This window comes from Pygocentrus nattereri, chromosome 13, assembly GCF_015220715.1.
Source record: "Pygocentrus nattereri isolate fPygNat1 chromosome 13, fPygNat1.pri, whole genome shotgun sequence".
NCBI classification, from domain to species: Eukaryota; Metazoa; Chordata; class Actinopteri; order Characiformes; family Serrasalmidae; genus Pygocentrus; species Pygocentrus nattereri.
The window spans coordinates 9,924,928-9,943,537 of record NC_051223.1 but is presented as its reverse complement, the minus strand read 5'-3'; the positions used below and the strand labels follow the sequence as shown (position 1 = coordinate 9,943,537).

The 18,610-nt window shown below is 38.4% G+C and overlaps 1 protein-coding gene across 1 annotated transcript in view; it reads left to right on the top strand.

Moving 5' to 3' along the window:
• The window catches only part of LOC108425998 (integrin alpha-X-like), a 46,005-nt gene extending 33,440 nt beyond the window's left edge, over window positions 1-12,565 (top strand). The window contains exons 16-30 of the mRNA XM_017695142.2: window positions 1,036-1,178; window positions 1,277-1,425; window positions 2,305-2,436; window positions 2,696-2,769; window positions 3,259-3,400; window positions 4,058-4,156; window positions 4,404-4,483; window positions 5,451-5,537; window positions 5,715-5,793; window positions 6,597-6,692; window positions 7,090-7,170; window positions 7,288-7,398; window positions 7,566-7,679; window positions 11,929-12,039; window positions 12,146-12,565. Coding sequence (XP_017550631.2) covers window positions 1,036-1,178; window positions 1,277-1,425; window positions 2,305-2,436; window positions 2,696-2,769; window positions 3,259-3,400; window positions 4,058-4,156; window positions 4,404-4,483; window positions 5,451-5,537; window positions 5,715-5,793; window positions 6,597-6,692; window positions 7,090-7,170; window positions 7,288-7,398; window positions 7,566-7,679; window positions 11,929-12,039; window positions 12,146-12,244 — 1,597 coding nt within the window. The 3' untranslated portion in view covers window positions 12,245-12,565. The remainder of the gene's footprint in view (window positions 1-1,035; window positions 1,179-1,276; window positions 1,426-2,304; window positions 2,437-2,695; window positions 2,770-3,258; window positions 3,401-4,057; window positions 4,157-4,403; window positions 4,484-5,450; window positions 5,538-5,714; window positions 5,794-6,596; window positions 6,693-7,089; window positions 7,171-7,287; window positions 7,399-7,565; window positions 7,680-11,928; window positions 12,040-12,145) is intronic.
• Window positions 12,566-18,610: the final 6,045 nt, after the last annotated feature.

Genomic DNA, 18,610 nt, shown 5'->3' with positions numbered 1-18,610 from the left:
ATTATTATTATTATTATTATTATTATTATTATTATTATGGGTCATACACCGGTCAGGTATAACATTCTGACCACCTCCTTGCTTCTACGCGCTTTGTCCATTTTATCAGCTCCACTTACTGTATAGCTGCACTTTGTAGTTCTACAGTTACAGACTCTGTTTCTCTGATACTTTGTTACCCTTTTCTTCAGTGGTCAGGACCCCCATGGACACTCACAGAGCAGGTACTATTTGAGTGGTGGGTCATTCTCAGCACTGCAGTAACGCTGACATGGTGGTGGTTTGTTAGTGTGTGTTGTGCTGGTGCGAGTGGATCAGACAGACATATGCCGGAGGTGGTCATAATGTTATGCATGATCGGTGTATATTTAGTTTCATATTCTTTTGGTCCTTACACTTTTTGTCAGGTACATATGTGCATCTTTAGACGTCTATTCGGAAAAACTAAATATGAGTATATTTAAACATAAGGCCACTCTAAAACCCCATCCAGGCCATATAAGATCATTCAGAAAATCACTTCCTAGAATTTAAAAAATAGGTCACATAGCCTCATTTAAATCTGATTAAAAATATAAAAATGTAAGACCTTTGATTTCAAAGAGATGCTGCTGTTAATATTGTGTTGTAAAATAGCCTGTTGAATGGTAAATGAATGTTAATGATGTTACATGAAAATTTTTTTTAGTAAAGTAATTTGACTTGTTTTCTTTTGAGCAGTGACAAATCTGAGGGATGGGCCTGGCTTCCTAGGCCCCTCCCCCATTAACCCACCTCCCTCCCCCCAGCCATGGCTACGCCCCTGATTAAGATATGAAAAATGTCTTGAAAGTAACCATAGACGTGCAGTCCTTCAAAACTGAGATTCCCCAATTATAGGAAGTCCTGCACATTCTCGTTCACAGTGAATCTTACATGAATATTTGTTAAAGAAATCTGTTTGTGTAAACCAGTTCTTGCATGAGGCTCCCTGTATTTCAGTTAATTTCTATTCATATGCATGTTTATGGTAATGTATATGTTTGTGATACTCAGGTCCAGACCTATTGTGTCCTCGGTGACCAAAGTTACCTATAGCCCATCAAAAATCACCACCAGTCTCACTGACTGTACGAAACCTCTGGAAACCACTCTACGCTTGTGCTTCACTATGAGCGGACTCAGCACAAAGATAAGAGGTCTGTACATCTAACTTAATTGCTTTTTATAGAAAAGTAATTGCTTCACTTCCAATAAGAACTGTAATTTGTTTAAAATGCTGTTCTCTTCTGTTCAGAATTAGCTGCAAATATTAACTACACTGTAAAACTTGATGCGAAGCGACAGAACTTTCGGGCGTACTTTACACCTAAAAACCGCCTTCTGACTGATAAGATGACTGTTCAGCTACAGGAGGTGTGCAATTACCACAAGTTCTATATAGAGGTGAGCGAAAAGTTTAATATATTGTGACTTTGCATGTTTTTATTGACCATTTCTATGTATCATGCCCTGTGGTTAACAAAATTGTTCCAGTATGAATATGAGCACTTTTGAAAATAAGCTATACAAAACAATTTGGAAATAGATTATTTGGCTCAAAACTGAGTGACTAACATTGAATTCTAGGAAGAAAATCTCATCAGTTACATCCTAAAGTCATTCCCTTTTAGGTGGGCCGACCAGACTGTTATTATAGAAGAAATGCTGGTATGTTAGTAAATACTATAGTAAGCAGGTCAGGTCTTGGTTTTTGAGGCACCCATCTCCATCCTCCAGCTGTAAATCCTACAAACCTGTGTGCTTTTCCAGCTTTTAGATGTGGAAGTGATTGTGAAAGCATTATTTAGTAGAGATGAGCATCTTTTTGGAGCATCTTGTGTGTCAGCTCATATTTGAGTTTAGTCCAGTGGGAGAGGAAATCATGAATTACGCAATAGCTCCTAAAGATTAATGTAATACTCAAACAAATAAAGAATAATTATACTACTTGTATTCTATCGATGAAGACTTTACCACATTTAAACTTCTCCTATAATGACAGTATAAGATCAGCAATGTTAAATAACCATTATTTATCAGATTTTTGGTTAGCTTTACCTGGGTGCTGATAATTCTCAATAACTATAATTCATCATACAGTATTTGAGCATAATTTAATAAAAAGTTTCCGTTTACTACAAGTTGAAGTAACTTTTTACATGTCATGCAGCTCTGATCAAGGGAAACTCACTACATTAAAAAAAGTGAAAGGCACAGAGGTACAGTGAAAAGCTCAGTGTCCACAAATAATGTTTTTTCTTTGCTTTTTTTTGTCTTACTCAGGCCTGCACAGAGGACGCTCTAAACCCGCTGTCCAACGAGATAACGTTTACTTTTGAGGGCCTCCCTCTTAGTAGACTGGATAACTTAAGGCCTGTACTTCACCCTGACATAAGACATACCTCAGATCACAATGTAAGAGCTGATGGTTTCCAGCAAGCCTTTCATCTTCAACAGAAATATACATCTGCTGCTTAAAGTTGTTATATAAGGAAAAAATAGATGATACAAATTAAACTCAGTTACACTCACTTTTCACACTTCAGATATAGTTTATCAGCATCTAAATGAAGTGAAATAAAGAATTTACCTGGAAACTTCTGAAGAATCATGCAGGTTAGACCTGGCATTGGCATATGGCTTTATTAACTATATCAAATATATCTTTACACAGCTCGATTTTGAAATAGACTGTGGAACCGACAACATCTGCATCGACAACCTCAGAGTGGATTTCAACTTCTCTGGGTAAGACATTGGTGAGAAACTCATTAATGTTAGCGACAGTAATTATGACAAAGTTACTCTATTCCTCTGTACTCTGTACTGACACAGATAATAACAGCAGCAGATTTGAGGAGATGATGTAGATTCCTTTTTTAAAAAATACAGAACTATGCAAAAGTCAATAGCCAATAAGTCTTAGTTAGGAATTTTCCTTAGAAAAGAGTCTAAAAATTGGACTCCTAACAACTGTAGAAGACCTGGTAGACACAGACAGTCAGATAAACAGCACTTAAAGCTTTCATCTTTGAGAGAGAGGAGAAAATCAAGCTCCACTCTCCAAGACTGAACTTTGGAACTGCAGGGAAATACTAAAAAATTGAAATCATGTAGTCAGTGAGGCTGTTAAATACTGGTGATCTACTTGTCATTTGACTGGAAATTAAACAAATGAAAGGGGTCTCTTACTTTTGTTCAGTACTGAACTTCTTACAAGCTTCATATTTTTTTCAGAGACTCAGACATAAAAGTTGGAATAATGCAGGATATGAACGTGATCGTCTTTGTGGAGAACAGAGGAGAAAACTCCTACAACAGTCGCGTGGAGCTCACGCACCCCTTTGGACTTTCCTTCAGGAGAGTCACCAGCAAGCAGGTAAGACCAGTGCTGTGAAACATGAGGTTGAGTTGAGGAAACACTGTAGTTAACAATGTGGTTCTCTTGATCGGTGTCAAAATTGACTGATACAGCCTGATACAAATGCATGTGAGCTCAAGGGTTAAAAATTGGGGAGCAATGAGGAGGGGGAAGCATGTGTGAAGACAAGCGAGATTTATTATGGGCAGATCCAAACTCAGGGTCAGAACAGTCCAGGGTCATGGAGCCAACACGGATCCAAACAATCCAAACACTTCAAACAGCACAAACATGTCAAACACCGCAAACAATACAAAGACCAGTGAACAACTACCAAAAAACACAGGGCTTAAATACAGAGACAACGAGGGGGTTAATAAGACACAGGTGATGTACACAGGTGGATACAATCAAGGGCAGGGTCTATAAACAAGGGGGCAGGACCAGAAAGAAAAACAAAGAAACACATGGACCAAACCAAAACAAAAGCACATTACAGAACTAAAAGTTAAACAAAAGCACATGGAGGAGTGGGAGGGGCCAAACCACCCCAAACAGGGATGTATTTTTTAGTTAGGGCTCCTCTGAAGGCTCTGATGGTTCCTCGCCGACTTTACACTATTACTAAACATGAGCAGATCGCAGAGACCTTTTCTCTGTTTTTTACCTTATCAGGGCAGAGTGGAGTGTGTATCTGTGGACAGTGATCAGAAAGTTACACTTGGGGTGACCACCTGCTATATCAGTAAACCCATCCTCTGGGCAAATTCTTTGGTGAGTCACAACATCATTGTTTATTTGCACAATTGGCTCATTAGTTTAATAAAAATAATTGAATATAAATGTTCAATGTAAGAGTTGTTACAGGTTAGATATTCACATTTGATTTAGTCTAAGTAAAGAAAAGCTTGAGGGAAGCTGAACATTGAGTGCAATTACAAAGAATATTATTTAGGGATTAATTTAATTTAATTAATTTAGGGATATGGATGCTACTTATCTTTCTACGCTCTTATTCTAGGCTGTCTTTGAGATCACATACAGCATAAACAAAGAAAGTAACTTTGACAGGATGGTGAATTTCACTGCGACTGCTAACAGGTATGACCTGATATTACACTGATACACATGTCATCTGTATATGTCTCTCAAAATGAGACCTTATAACAATTTAACTTTAAAAAAATCTACTTTTAATGACTGACCGTAACTTTCTTCATTCATACATTGAAGTGCTTGTGGTGAAGCTCAGATCATTCACTCTACAACTGTACAACATCAGAAAACAAATGAGGCAAAAAGAGAGTTTACTAGCAAAAATACAAGTTATTGGATATGAATTAATATTCAGTGTCAAATGATAGGATGCAACTTGATTCAACATGAAGCCACAAAAATGTAGTTTAATGGAGAGGTTCCTTTTAAGGCTGGGGCTGTGTGAGGGAGAGGATAGGAGAGAGAGAGGCCTCATCTTATAGCTGGCCACAGCATACAATGTTGCAACCAGTCAGGAAAAACAGGATGACCACTGCTGCAGGGGGTCGGTGGCTCGAAGAAAGAAAGAGTTCTCAAAACAAATACCAACAAAAGAGAGAAGGTGCTCCTACCAGCTATGGCTGAGATGCAAAAAAATGTAAACATTTGTCAAGAAAAGAGGTATTCCACTCTATACCATAACAAAAGGAGGTCATTGAGTTAAAAACATGTTCAGGGCCTTCACAGGACAAAATAAATGAACTAGCAAGAACCATATAAAGAACACAAATAATAAAAGATGATCTCTTTTTTCTTTCATATGATTTTCCACTTTAACCTCTTTCTGCAATGCCACCTAGTGTATACAGTACAAACCATTTATGACGTTCTTGCATGAAAACCCCTTCTTGTGATGAGAGAGAACTCTGCTACATAACCCTTTATTAATAGTAGAAACAAGCTGAATTGTCAGAAAACGAAGGGGAGAATCAATGAAAAGTTGCACATACATTTTCATTGAAAGTGTCGTGACATGCAGTTGAAGCATCAATAGACCTGTCTATTTACTGACTCATGCTTCTCAAACCTACAGTGGCAATGAAAAACACGCACCTGACAGCCAACTGTCCAAGAGTAAAACCATCGGTGTGAAATATGCCATCTATGTTGCTCTAATAAGGTCAGTTCTCTCTTTGTAGTCTCCTTTCATGTGTTCTTACTGCTGGTTGCTTTTTACTAACTCAGTCATCACCAGCTGTTTAGCACGGTGTGACTAAACTGTGGTGTTTCTGTCTGGTTGGCCTCTCGATATCAGCTCAGTAAGTGTTAATAATGTCCTTTTACTGATTTTGTAAAGGCACGAGAATTCAAGAATCCACATTAACTTCATTGCAGGGAAGAACAACCTCGAGAAGCCTGTCAAACAAATATTCAAGGTATGAGGAACAAAGAGCTGTGGATGCCCTTTCTTGTCATGTGGAGGAGGGTTTTTTCTGGCAGCAGTGTGTCAAAATATTGAATTACTATCTCAAAATTATGACTTATGTTCTCAAGATAATCACTTAGATACTACGTATTGACTAAGTATTTTAAAATACCGACTTACTTTCTTAATGTATTAACTTAGTATCTCAAAATGATTACTTACTTTCTTAATGTATTAACTTAGTATCTCAAAATAATGACTTCCTTTTTCAAAATATTGACTTGTTATTTTAAAATAATGACTGATTTTCTTAACATATTGACTTATTTCAAAATGACTATTTTGAGATATTAAGTTGATATTCCAAGAAAATCAATCACTTATTTTCTCAAATTATTCATGAAATATCAATAGCTTAAAATAATTATGTCTGTTTCCCAGAATTTTGATTTATTGTCTTAAAAAATTCACATAACAGTTCTTAAGATAATGACTTATTTAAAATACTATTACATTGTGAGATATTAAAAAGATATAAGAAATTAATGAATTCTTTTGGGATGACAGGTCTTTATTGTTAAGGTACTAAATAGTTGTATTTACATAGTACCTTATTATTTTGACATAATAAGGCAGCATTTTGAGGAAATGTCATTCTCACCTACTTGATATTTAGAATACAAACATTTTTTTAACATACTAAGTCAGTATTTTGACACACTGCTGCTAGAAAAATAGGGGGTTACTTAAAGAACACTTGGGCACCACATAAAAGAAAGGTATGGATGTTCTTGTTCTCTATTGCTCTGTCAGGTGGAGAATGACCTGAGGGATGTAAACCTCACGATTCTCATCAGAGTACCAATAAAACTCGGAGGGAAGAACATCTGGGCCAATGAGAACTTGCAGGTACAGTCGCATTATTAACAAAGTCACATGGGGCAGATTAACTGATATGTGGTCTTAACTAGGAACAAATGTCTTTCTCTTTAATTTAAAGCCCCTCATCAAAATACTGTGTCATTTACAGCTATATATTATATATTTCTGGCACAATATGTTTCTGTTCATAAAGATTAGATGTTGCTTTATTAATCTTGTTCAGTGTATTTGCATGTGGTTAAAGTCTCAAAGTAGGTAGCTTTCAAGTAAAGTGTTACCCTTTAGTTTAAGGGCCCTTCTGTCAGTACAGTATAATGGTCTGGGTCTATACCCCTCCAAACAGTGTCCTAATTTTACCTAATAAAAGTGAAATCCTGACAGGAGCTGTTCATAATCTGCTCTATACCCTGTGCTGTGTTTTTAGATTCCAGACTGTAGCGTGGACAGAGACGAGCCACCCACAACCCTTGATTTTGTGGAGGCACTAAAGAAACAGCCGTCGGTGGTGAGTAACTGACACCTTTAGGCATCAGTATTCAGTTGTGTAATAAAGTCTTTGCAAATTCAATATTATAATCAGTTCCTTTATTGTATGTGGAGTAATGTAACTCTCTGTTGGCAGAACTGCTCTGTGGCTGTGTGCAGACTGTTCAGGTGTAGCGCAGACCTCAAAAGACTTGATGTGAAATTCTACAGTATCTCTGCTAATGTCAACTCTGGCTGGATTGAACAGGTACATTAACCTGAAAGCACCTTTCTTCTTTATATCCCTCTATATAAATATGCAAAAGCTTGGAGGCCCCTGGTCAACTTAAATGGCATTTTTACATTTTATTGATTTTCTAAGTGCAAATAAGTTAGCACATCTCTATTAATATCTTTTGTTGTTTCCTCTCTTAGACTGGACTCCGATCAGCATTTTTTGAGCTGGTCAGTACAGCAACTCTGGAATATGACAAAAATGAATACATCTACTATTCTTCAGACTCTCTGCACAAAGCACCCATTAGAAAGGTAAATGAACTGTTGTGTATTTTTGCATCCATGCAGGCATTACTCTATATTTCAGTGTGTGAAATACCTGCTGGTATTGGGGTTGTCTGGGTGGTCCTGTGTTGGTGGGCTGCTAACTCACCATAGCAGCGCTGATGCTTCAATGCCAACAAAATGTTTGGTTTAATAATTCTTCTTTAGGAAATGCTCTTTTCTAGTTTGATAATGAGCTCATTCTCACATTATTGAGATCTTCCTCACCTCCTCTTCTTTCTTCAGCTTCAGAAATTAATAACATTTCACTCTTTCCACCAAACTCTTGGGAAATTGGGTGAATTTTCAAATATGCTACAGTATACTATAAAGTTTTCAGATTTCTCCTGGGCTTAGTTACAGGTACTAGACCATGAGGGACCAACTGGGTGAACCAGTTCACTACAGTGCCACCCTGAGGCAGAGCAGTGCTGTTTCTTTAGTTGATTAAGAACACCAAAGACAGAAGCTCGCAGATTGTGCTAAACAATGATCTTTCCCTCAGTTTGCATTTGAGCATCTTTTTTTGAGACATTCAGGTGTCCAAGAGGTTAATTAGGAGTTTCTGGACCTCCTGCTGTTTTTGTTGGGCTTTACTTCTACAGTGTGCATGTTCTACAAACATATGCTAACAATCACTTAATGATGTTTCTTATATTTTGTATGACAAAAATGGAAAATGCTAGTGGGGCGAAAGCCCAAAAAAACATACCGATGCTGATTGGAGCTTTAAGATCAAACCATTTACACTGTAAGTGTGGTCATGATAACAAGGTTGGACACTTCTGCTTCTGTAAATCTCATCATATGTTGTTGCCATACTTATTTCTCATCACTGCTAGGGCTGCAAAGAGCACAGCTAAATAAAGCACTGTACTGCACCACCGCCGCTCGCACAGAATTTCCTGTTATTTTGTCAGAGATAAGGTTAAAATGCAGAGATCACAGTCTGCTCACAGTCAGTCTGCTCACAGTCTGCTCACAGTCAGTCTGATGACAGTCTGCTCACAGTCAGTCTGATCACAGTCTGATCACAGTCATTCCGATGACAGTCTGATCAGTCAGTCTGATGACAGTCTGATCACAATCAGTCTGATGACAGTCTGATCACAGTCAGTCTGATCACAGTTAATCTGATGACAGTCTGATCACAGTCAGTCTGATCAGTCAGTCTGCTCACAGTCAGTCTGATCACAGTCTGATGACAGTCTGCTCACAGTCAGTCTGATCACAGTCAGTCTGATGGCAGTCTGATCACAGTCAGTCTGATGACAGCCTGATCGCAGTCAGTCTGATCGCAGTCAGTCTGATCGCAGTCAGTCTGATGACAGACAGTCTGATGACAGTCTGATCACAGTCAGTCTGCTCACAGTCAGTCTGATGACAGTCTGCTCACAGTCAGTCTGATGGCAGTCTGATCACAGTCAGTCTGATGACAGTCTGATCGCAGTCAGTCTGATGACAGTCAGTCTGATCGCAGTCAGTTTGATGACAGACAGTCTGATGAGAGTTAGTCTGATGACAGTCTGATCACAGTCAGTCTGATGACAGTCTGATCACAGTCAGTCTGATGACAGTCTGATCGCAGTCAGTCTGATGACAGTCTGATCGCAGTCAGTCTGATTACAGTCTGCTCACAATCAGTCTGATCACAGTCAGTCTGATCACAGTCTGCTCACAATCAGTCTGATCACAGTCAGTCTGATCACAGTCTGGTCACAATCAGTCTGATCACAGTCAGTCTGATCACAGTCTGCTCACAGTCAGTCTGCTCAAAGTCAGTCTGATCACAGTCTGAGCTGGAGAAATGTTTTACCACAAACAGGCTTCGTACTTGAAACTGTAAAGAGAAACTGTTATTTAGTTACCTGGGTTCAACAAGCAGCTCCTCTGTTTCTGCGAGCCGCTGCTCACGCAGCTGAGTGAAACTTCTCTGCTGGCTCTCTCATTGGCTGATGCCTTAGTCACTTGTTCACATTTGTCTCTGACCATCTTGCACTACGGGACTCATGTAGGTTTAAAACATGTTTGAAGGTATCAGAGGGCCTCTGATCACTCCAGATCTCGATCAGAAAGACAAAGAGTGACTCGTTTCCACACTCTCGCTGCCAGATCATCCACACCATCAGTTGCTTCCAATCAAGCTCATGACCTCAAAAATTGTTTCAGATTGTAAAAATTGTTGGAAGGAGCAAATCAGGGCTAAACGTGTAGTGTAGGCTCAGATTTCGGGCAGATATTTTTAATCAAAGGTTAATTTCCACAGCCTCAGAATGTCACGGTTGGCTCCTCCCAGTCCTGTCCATGTGCTCGTGTTTTGGTTTTGTAACTCCGCCCCTGATTGTATTCACCTGTCCCTCATTGTTACGTGTATTTAAGCCCTGTGTTTGCCCTTTGCGTTTGCCAGTCTTTGTACCTTTGTATCGTGTCTTTGTACCTGGTCTTCGTTTGTGTTGATTCTTGAGATGTCTTACCCTAAGTCTGTACGTGTCGGCTCACTGACCCTGGAATGTTCTGACTACGACCCTGGATTTGCCCCTAATAAATCTCGCTTATCTCAGCGTGTGCGTCCGCCTCCTCGCTCCACGTTACACAGAAGCCAAAGTCATGTTAGCTGTGCCCAACTACCATAAAGCAAACTAACATAAAAGGTAACTGCAAAGATTTTAAAAATTTCTCCATAATTCAGTCACTGAGATGTAAACAGAGGGATTCAGTGTGGTTTGGTGTGAAATGGTTGATTGTAGAGACTTTACAGTGGTGGTGACAGGAACACAAACATAGATATTTTATTTACTATCCAGAACCACCAGTGAACCTACACAAGTCTTCCGAGCTTTATATGTAATGTTGATGATGGTAAAATAGTGAAAAAAATCTGGAATGATACGTTTTCTTTGGGGGCTATTTTGCCTTAGAACATCCTTCATGTACCCGTGTATCATGAATAGATTAAAATACATTGATTAAAAAATTTTATCATGAAACTATCTTAAACAGTGTCTCAGGCATCACAACCATGTCATGTAGGAACTTTCTGTGAGGGAGCTTTTAGAGGTGGACGTCTGGTTCCTATCACCACCACCGTGAACAGTTCTGACTCAGTTTCTCTAGAACAGAACATTTCACACCAAACCGCTCTGAATGACTCTGTTTACATCTTAACCATTTAAGTATTCAAAAATGTTGAGAAGGTGGTGGAGTTCTGTTTTAACTATGGTGTTCTGTCAGTGAAACCGAGCTTTGGGGAGGAGCTCACAGAGCTGTTGTTTCTCCTTTGTCTGCTGTTACTGGAGGTCTAAGTCACCAGGCTTAGTGTGCAAATATAGAAACCCTATGGAACCAAACGTTACCCATTTTTAAAGTGGTTTAAATTTTCCACCAGACGAGTTACTTTGCCCGTATGTCCACGCTGACCACAATAAAACTTATTAGCATGTAGAACTGTAGCTTTCTGTTAGCTTCCCTGTTTTATATCACTGCATAAAAGATGACAGAGGCTTTCTTTATCATCGGATACACTGAAAACTCATGCTTATTATTGTTTAATCACACTAAAAACAATATATTCCAATTTATGTCTTTACTTCTTCAAAAATGTATTGTGTGACACAAAGTGAATACAAATGTATTCATTTTAATTATTAAATCGCATTTATTACATAACACAATAAATGCACCAATAGTCCTGAGAAATCGTGCCATTACCAGAGAGGAGCTGATTAAAAGGCAAGTTGTTTAAATGTTGTAAACACCTTTTATAAATCATAAACACTGAGCCACATTCCTATCTTTTAGCAAATGCTAATGCTGTTTGGTTTGTACGCTGATGATCACCACTGCAGTTGCTGTAGTCATGCTCTGTTAAATGTAAAACTGACATCTCACAAAGGAAATAAATCCGACTCTGCCAGAAAATAAATCCGTTCTGCCAGAAAATAAAAGCCTAGAAAAAGTTGTCTAGTTGTCCCGAGCAGAGACGTTTTTCTAGCTTTTAACTCTATTTGAAATCACTTCATAGGCTTTTTTATTAAATCTTACTTTGGTAAAGTCACAAATATATATATATATATATATATAGATAGATAGATAGATAGATAGATAGATAGATATATATAGATATATTTGTAATCCAGTTGGCTGCTTTCAATCTGAGCACATTACAGTTTGAATTAATTTGACAAAGAACGTTTTGCTTTACGGTCAGTCTATACTGTGTGCATCTATGTGTGTACAGATTGATACCCAGGTGGAGGTGTATGAGGAGAAGAACATGCTTCTGGAGATTGTTGGAGGAGTGATAGGAGGGCTGTTGCTTTTGGCTGTCATCACCGCTGGTCTCTACAAGGTCAGTGCAGTTATCATTATCACTCTCTACTCCCACCTCATTACTTTCAGCACTCCAAGGCTCTGCTGGTCTTTACATTACAGTGCTACGCTCTTATCACCTCCAGGCCGGTTTCTTTAAGAGCCAGTATAAGCAGATGTTGGAGGACGCAGGAGCTGGACCTGAGGGGGCCGGAGAGGGGGCACCAGCACCTGGAGGAGAATAAACCTTGCAGAGTGACCACTGTGATTCTAATACACAGTTACACACCTATATTTGCCAGTTTAAATCTAACTTTACTGTGTACCATGAACTTCATACTGATCTTTGTTTTGAGTGTCTTTGCATCTCCAGTCTACTGGTTGCAGTAGAAAGTATGTTTAACTCCTTAAATCCCAGGATTAGTTCATACCAAGGTCTATTATTCAGTAACTATGTGGACTACAATGCACTTATTCTTAGTTTATAGGAGTGTGTAGTAAATCTTTGGTCCAGGCCATTTAAGGCGTTAATGGACACCATTAAAAATTTGGGGAGGCCTAGTTTTCAAAATGTTTGGAATGAATAATAGTATTTCCTGCTTTTCAGTGTCTCAAAGGGCACATATCTTACATTCATCTTGTTTTTTGAGGTCCGCTTATAATGTTTGTGTTTTTTTATTCCAAAAATTCTTTGTTACTGACATATCGCTGTGGTTGGGCAAAAACCTTGTATCCCCAAAATGGTAAGTTTACAGGAGAAGACATAACCTACTTTACTTTTAATGTAAGTCAATGGAATCAGACTTTTTTCCAAGTAATTTTGAGCCGTTGCTTTTAGTCCATTCATTATGAAATTTACGTACAATGTAAAGACCAACAGGCATTTTCAAATTATGTCAAAAACTGAAAAATGTTCCGACAGCAGCGATATGTAAATGACCACTGTTCTAATTAGCTACCTCGTTCAAAAAGCAATCCAAGCTGAAACATTCTCTATAACTGAAGCAAAACTGCTGTAGGCTAAATAGGTGGAACAAATTCAATGTTGGTTTTTGGAACATCACACAAACAATTCAATTAAATTACTTTTGCAGTTCATGTTCCACATCTGGACTGTATGAATAGTACTTTTTGAAACTTTAACATTTGTTTACATACGACATCAAACTCTTTTGTTTCAACAAATGAGTACATGTTGCTTTTCCATGATATGGGTCCTTTAACATATTAGGTTTATTTAGAGAGAAACTGTATTGTGATTGTAAATATTAGTGACAGTGATAGTTTTTAGACTTTTAGTGTTTAGGCCACCTTTAGACCAAAAGTTTCAACATGATCCTTTAACAGTCTTTGGAAATTTGAAATACTGTAGAGTTTGATGAGCAGTGTTTATATTAAGGCTACAGGCTGTGGTGATGTTTAGGGCTTTAACACCAACATAGTTTAATTTTTAGTGCATCTTATCTGAGCACTTTCTGAGGACAACAGCTGATGTTGCACTACACCCTGCAAACCCCACGTTACTGTTATTAATTTTTCATTGCACATTTTATTCAAAATGGCTATTAAGTACAAGTTATTCATTTTCTGAGTGATCTTCTCACAGTGGAAGGATGGACAGAAACATCAGTGGATGTTTTCAGATCTGAAGCAGCTTGATTTTCTCCTCTCTCTCAAAGATGAAAGCTTTAAGGTGCTGTTTATCCAATGGGGGCAGCTTTGGTGTCTACCAGGTCTTCCTGGTGGTTGTTAGGAGACACATTTTCTCTGTAGCTTTTAATCAGTTTTTGAACTCCAGGTTGGAAACTCCTTATTTTCACTTATTTTACTTTGACTTTCTCCTTTCTCTTGCAAGTGAATTATCTTGTATCAAAATTTTTTTACAGTAAAAAAAACTGGTACTTAATGGTTGTTTTGACTGGAAAATCAATAAGTGACTTTTGCACAGAACTGTATGTTTTGACTGCTTACAAATTCTTAAGGTAGTTGTGGAGATGAGATTGTATGCATTATACAGGCCTTTTAAATATAGAATAAAATAGAATAACTTTATTGCCATTGTACAAAATCTAAGTGTGCTACTCCTACAACAAAAATGTCTTCGTTTTTGCTGTTTGTTTTTAAGAGTCCAGTTGATGTATATATTAATAAAAACCTTCCAACAAGAGGAACCGTTAAATGTATTTGTGTATTTGTAGTCATGAATGCACATTTTTACATGATTTTGGAGGATGTGTGTCAAATAAACAGCATTCCAGTGAATAGCTTAACGTTACAACTTTATAATGTTATAAAATGACCAAAACATCTAAACTGAAGTTGTATGGTATAGATGAACAACGACCTAAACACAAAACACAAAAAGGAAGCGAAAGAAACACCTACAAAAGCTGTCACAATTGGCCCCTCCCAGTCCTCCATGTGCTTGTGTTTACCTTTTGGTCTTGTCCATGTGCTTCCTTGTTTTGATTCTTCCCTGTTCTGCCCCCTTGTTTCTAGACTCCGCCCTTGATTGTTCTCTCCTGCGTCTTGTTACCTGTTCTTGTACCTAATCCCTGTGTTTTCCCCTGTGAGTTTGCTGGTCTTTGTATTGTATGGTGTTTGTTCTTCTTTCCTCAGTTGTGTGTTTAGTGTGTTTTCCTTTTTGTTATGTCTGTCCCTCCATCTCTCCGTGTTGGCTCTTTGACCCTGGACTGTCTAGACCCTGATTATGGATTTGCCCCTAATAAATCTCGCTTCTCTCAGCACATGTATTTGCCTCATCATTGCTCCCCAACACTACAAAAGCAAATAAGGCTGAATACAAATGTTTAATATTAGTTTACAAAAAATGATTTATATGCGTATCACAATTCTCAATGTAACTGACACTTATTTCTAGCAGAGTTCATGCTATTCTGTTATGTTTTCTGACTGATATCTAGCATTTTTAAAAATCAGGGTGTTTTTGCACCACAATTTAAAAAGTACAACAAAATACAACAAAGAGGATGTACTGTTCTTGTTCTAGTTCCTTTATTTACCTACTTGAGAGACAGCTGGAACTACCATTGATTTTATATTCTTTTTTGGAAATTTTATGCCACTTTAAAGCATTTAATTTGGCTAAGTTAACCTGTTACTAGCAGTTAGCTTGATGTATTAGCTAATATTAAACAATATACTGCACTGTTTTGAGCTCCCAAACTTACACAAATGTCCATAAGTGCATAGAATCACGTGTAGAATCAAACAAAGCTTGTATTTGGTGAGGATGAACAAAAAGACTAGTTCTGTGGAAGCTAGCATATATGCTAATAGAGTTAGTGTTAGCTTCCCAATAGCTTAATTTAGCAAACTCTTTACAAACTAATAATCCAAACTACAAGAGGAAAGTTTATAAAGTTGGCTTGTCAAAGCTGTTGCTACGAAATCCCAGGTGGCTGCTAAATTATTGCTATATTATCCCAGGTGGTTGCTAAGACGTTGCTAGGCCATTTCTGGGGACGAGCTTTGAAGTGAAACATCGAAGTTATTTTAAGTGATTATTTTACAGTCAATCCAAAAACTGAAAGTAAAAGTGAGACAGTAAAACAGTTGAAGAAAGGAGGTCGTCTGCAGCAGACTAACCAGTTCGAAGTGTGAAGACCCTAATGGTTCTTCTCTGGCATTTCTCTACCTAGACTTTAATGAAGTGTGTTCAGTTCTGCACACACAGCCATGTCTTGTATAAACACTGTTTCTGTTCCTTTCTTAAAGAATCATGTACTGTCCCACTTCTGACACCAGTGTTGGCAATAGGCTAGAAAAAGACATAGGAAATATATTATGTTTCAAAGGTGAACATTCTTTTATTGAACACACAGCAAAGGAGAACCACTGCTGAATGACCAAGATAGCAAGCAGGTCAGCTCTAGCCACACACCTTCACTCTATGGTAGGCACTAACACTGACTCAACTACCCCACAGAACAGCAAAGTAAAGCAAGAGCAACACACCAGCACCACACTGAACTAAAAATGACAACTTATTTACAAGGAATGTATCTCCTATCATAGGCACAACACTTCCCAGCAGCCTCTTTGCATGACTGATTTGCTTGGCCATGCATCCCAAGCCTCTACAACAACAAATGTCAGTGGTGGGATGCTATAATATATAGTAACCCCAGATAGATAGATAGATAGATAGATAGATAGATAGATAGATAGATAGATAGATAGATAGATAGATAGATAGATGGATAGATGGATAAATAAATAAAGAATGACAATAACAACTACAAAAAATACATGAAGATAATAAAAACATCTGAAAATATGGAAATTGCACCTTAGAAATCACTTAAGAGTGAAAACAATATGGTGTATCAAGAAAAGAGTGGTTAATTTGACTATGGAACATAATGTGTTCAATGCTATAAAAAAGCATGCTTTGGTACCCATGATGCTCCTGTATTTTGGAGTGTTAACTGCCGTGTCCAGGATTATTTCCTGATATAAACCCCGCTGGGATTCTGAAGCAGGTCAGGTCAGGCTGTGCTAAAGGTTTAAAGACCATCTTTCCTTCCTCTGGAAATAACTGTGATTATCCTCTCTTGTATGAACAACTAGCTGTCTACACTTCTTCTGTTCACCCCTCATGTTACAATATTAATTCATGGCCTCAATCTACAACCCCAATTCCAATGAAGTTGAGACATTGTGTAAAACATAAATAAAAACAGAATATGATGATTTGAGAATCTTTTTCAACCTATATTCAATTAAATACACTACAAAGACAAGAAATTTAATGTTCAAACAGATAAACATTATTGTTTTTTGCAAATATTCACTAATTTTGAATTTGATGCCTGCAACACGTTCCAAAGAAGTTGGGACAGGGGCATGTTTACCACTGTGTTACATCACATTTCCTTTTAACAACACTCAATAAGCGTTTGGGAACTGAGGACACTAATTGTTGAAGCTTTGTAGGTGGAATTCTTTCCCATTCTTGCTTGATGTACAACTTCAGTTACTCAACAGTCCGGGGTCTCCGTTGTTGTATTTTGCGCTTCATAATGTGCCACACATTTTCAATGGGAGACAGGTCTGGACTGCAGGTGGGCCAGTCTAGTACCCGCACTCTTACTGGAAAGCCACGCTGTTGTAACATGTGCAGAATGTGGCTTGGCATTGTCTTGCTGAAATAAGCAGGACGTCCCTGAAAAAGATGTTGCTTGGATGGCAGCAAATGTTGCTCCAAAACCTGTATGAACCTTTCAGCATTATTGGTGCCTTCACAGATGTGCAAGTTACCCATGCCATGGGCACCAGCACACCCCCACACCATCAGAGATGCTGGCTTTTGAACTTTGAGCTGATAACAATCCTCTTTTCCTCTTTGGCCCAGAGGACACGACGTCCATGATTTCCAAAAACAATTTGAAATGTGGACTCGTCAGACCACAGGACACTTTTCCACTTTGCGTCAGTCCATCTCAGATGAGCTCGGGCCCAGAGAAGCCGGCAGCGTTTCTGGATGTTGTTGATATATGGCTTTCGCTTTGCATGGCAGAGTTTTAACTTGCACTTGTACAAGGAGCGACGAACTGTGTTCACTGACAGTGGTTTTCTGAAGTGTTCCTGAGCCCATGTGGGAATATCCGTTACAGAATGATGTCAGTTTTTAATGCAGTGCCGCCTGAGGGATCAAAGGTCACGGGCATTCAGTGTTGGTTTTCTGCCTTGCCACATACTTGCAGAGATTTCTCCAGAATCTCTGAATCTTTTGATGATATTATGGACTGTAGATGATGAAATCCCTAAATTCCTTGCAATTGCACGTTGAGAAACGTTGTTCTTAAACTGTTGGACTATTTGCTCACGCAGGTGTTCACAAAGTGGTGTAGTGGTGGAGTTTAGTGCGCATGCGTGTGCGTTCATGCTGCCTGTTACAGCAGCACCCGTTTGTGTTATTTCATTCTACAATTTCCCCCTGGGATCAATAAAGGAATCTGAATCTGAAAACCTCACCCCATCCTTGCTTGTGAATGACTGAGCCTTTCAGGGATGCTCCCTTTATATCAAATCATGACACCTGTTTCCAATTAACCTGTTCACCTGTGGAACGTTCCAAACAGGTGTTTTTTGAGCATTCCCCAACTTTCCCAGTCTTTTGTTGCCCCTGTCCCAACTTCTTTGGAACGTGTTGCAGGCATCAAATTCAAAATGAGTGAATATTTGCAAAAAACAATAAAGTTTATCTGTTTGAACATTAAATATCTTGTCTTTGTAGTGTTTTCAGTTGAATATAGGTTGAAAAGGATTTTCAACTCATTGTATTCTGTTTTTATTTGTTTTACACAACATCCCAACTTTATTGGAATTGGGGTTGTATTAAATTATGGCCCTCTTAAAAGACGCTCGCCATATCTGATAAAGAGGCTGGATTAGTGCTCATTAATTTTCACTGCATATAAACCCTCACTCTGATTTCTTTCAGGAAAGCAGCTTTTAAAACAGCACCTGCAACAAAAGCAAGGCTGAAACCGACTACATGCCTGACGTGCCTATGCTTCAGCCGTCCACGTCAGAAAATAGTTGACGAATCATCAAACATGTCCTTCCCTGTTCACACTGCTCTT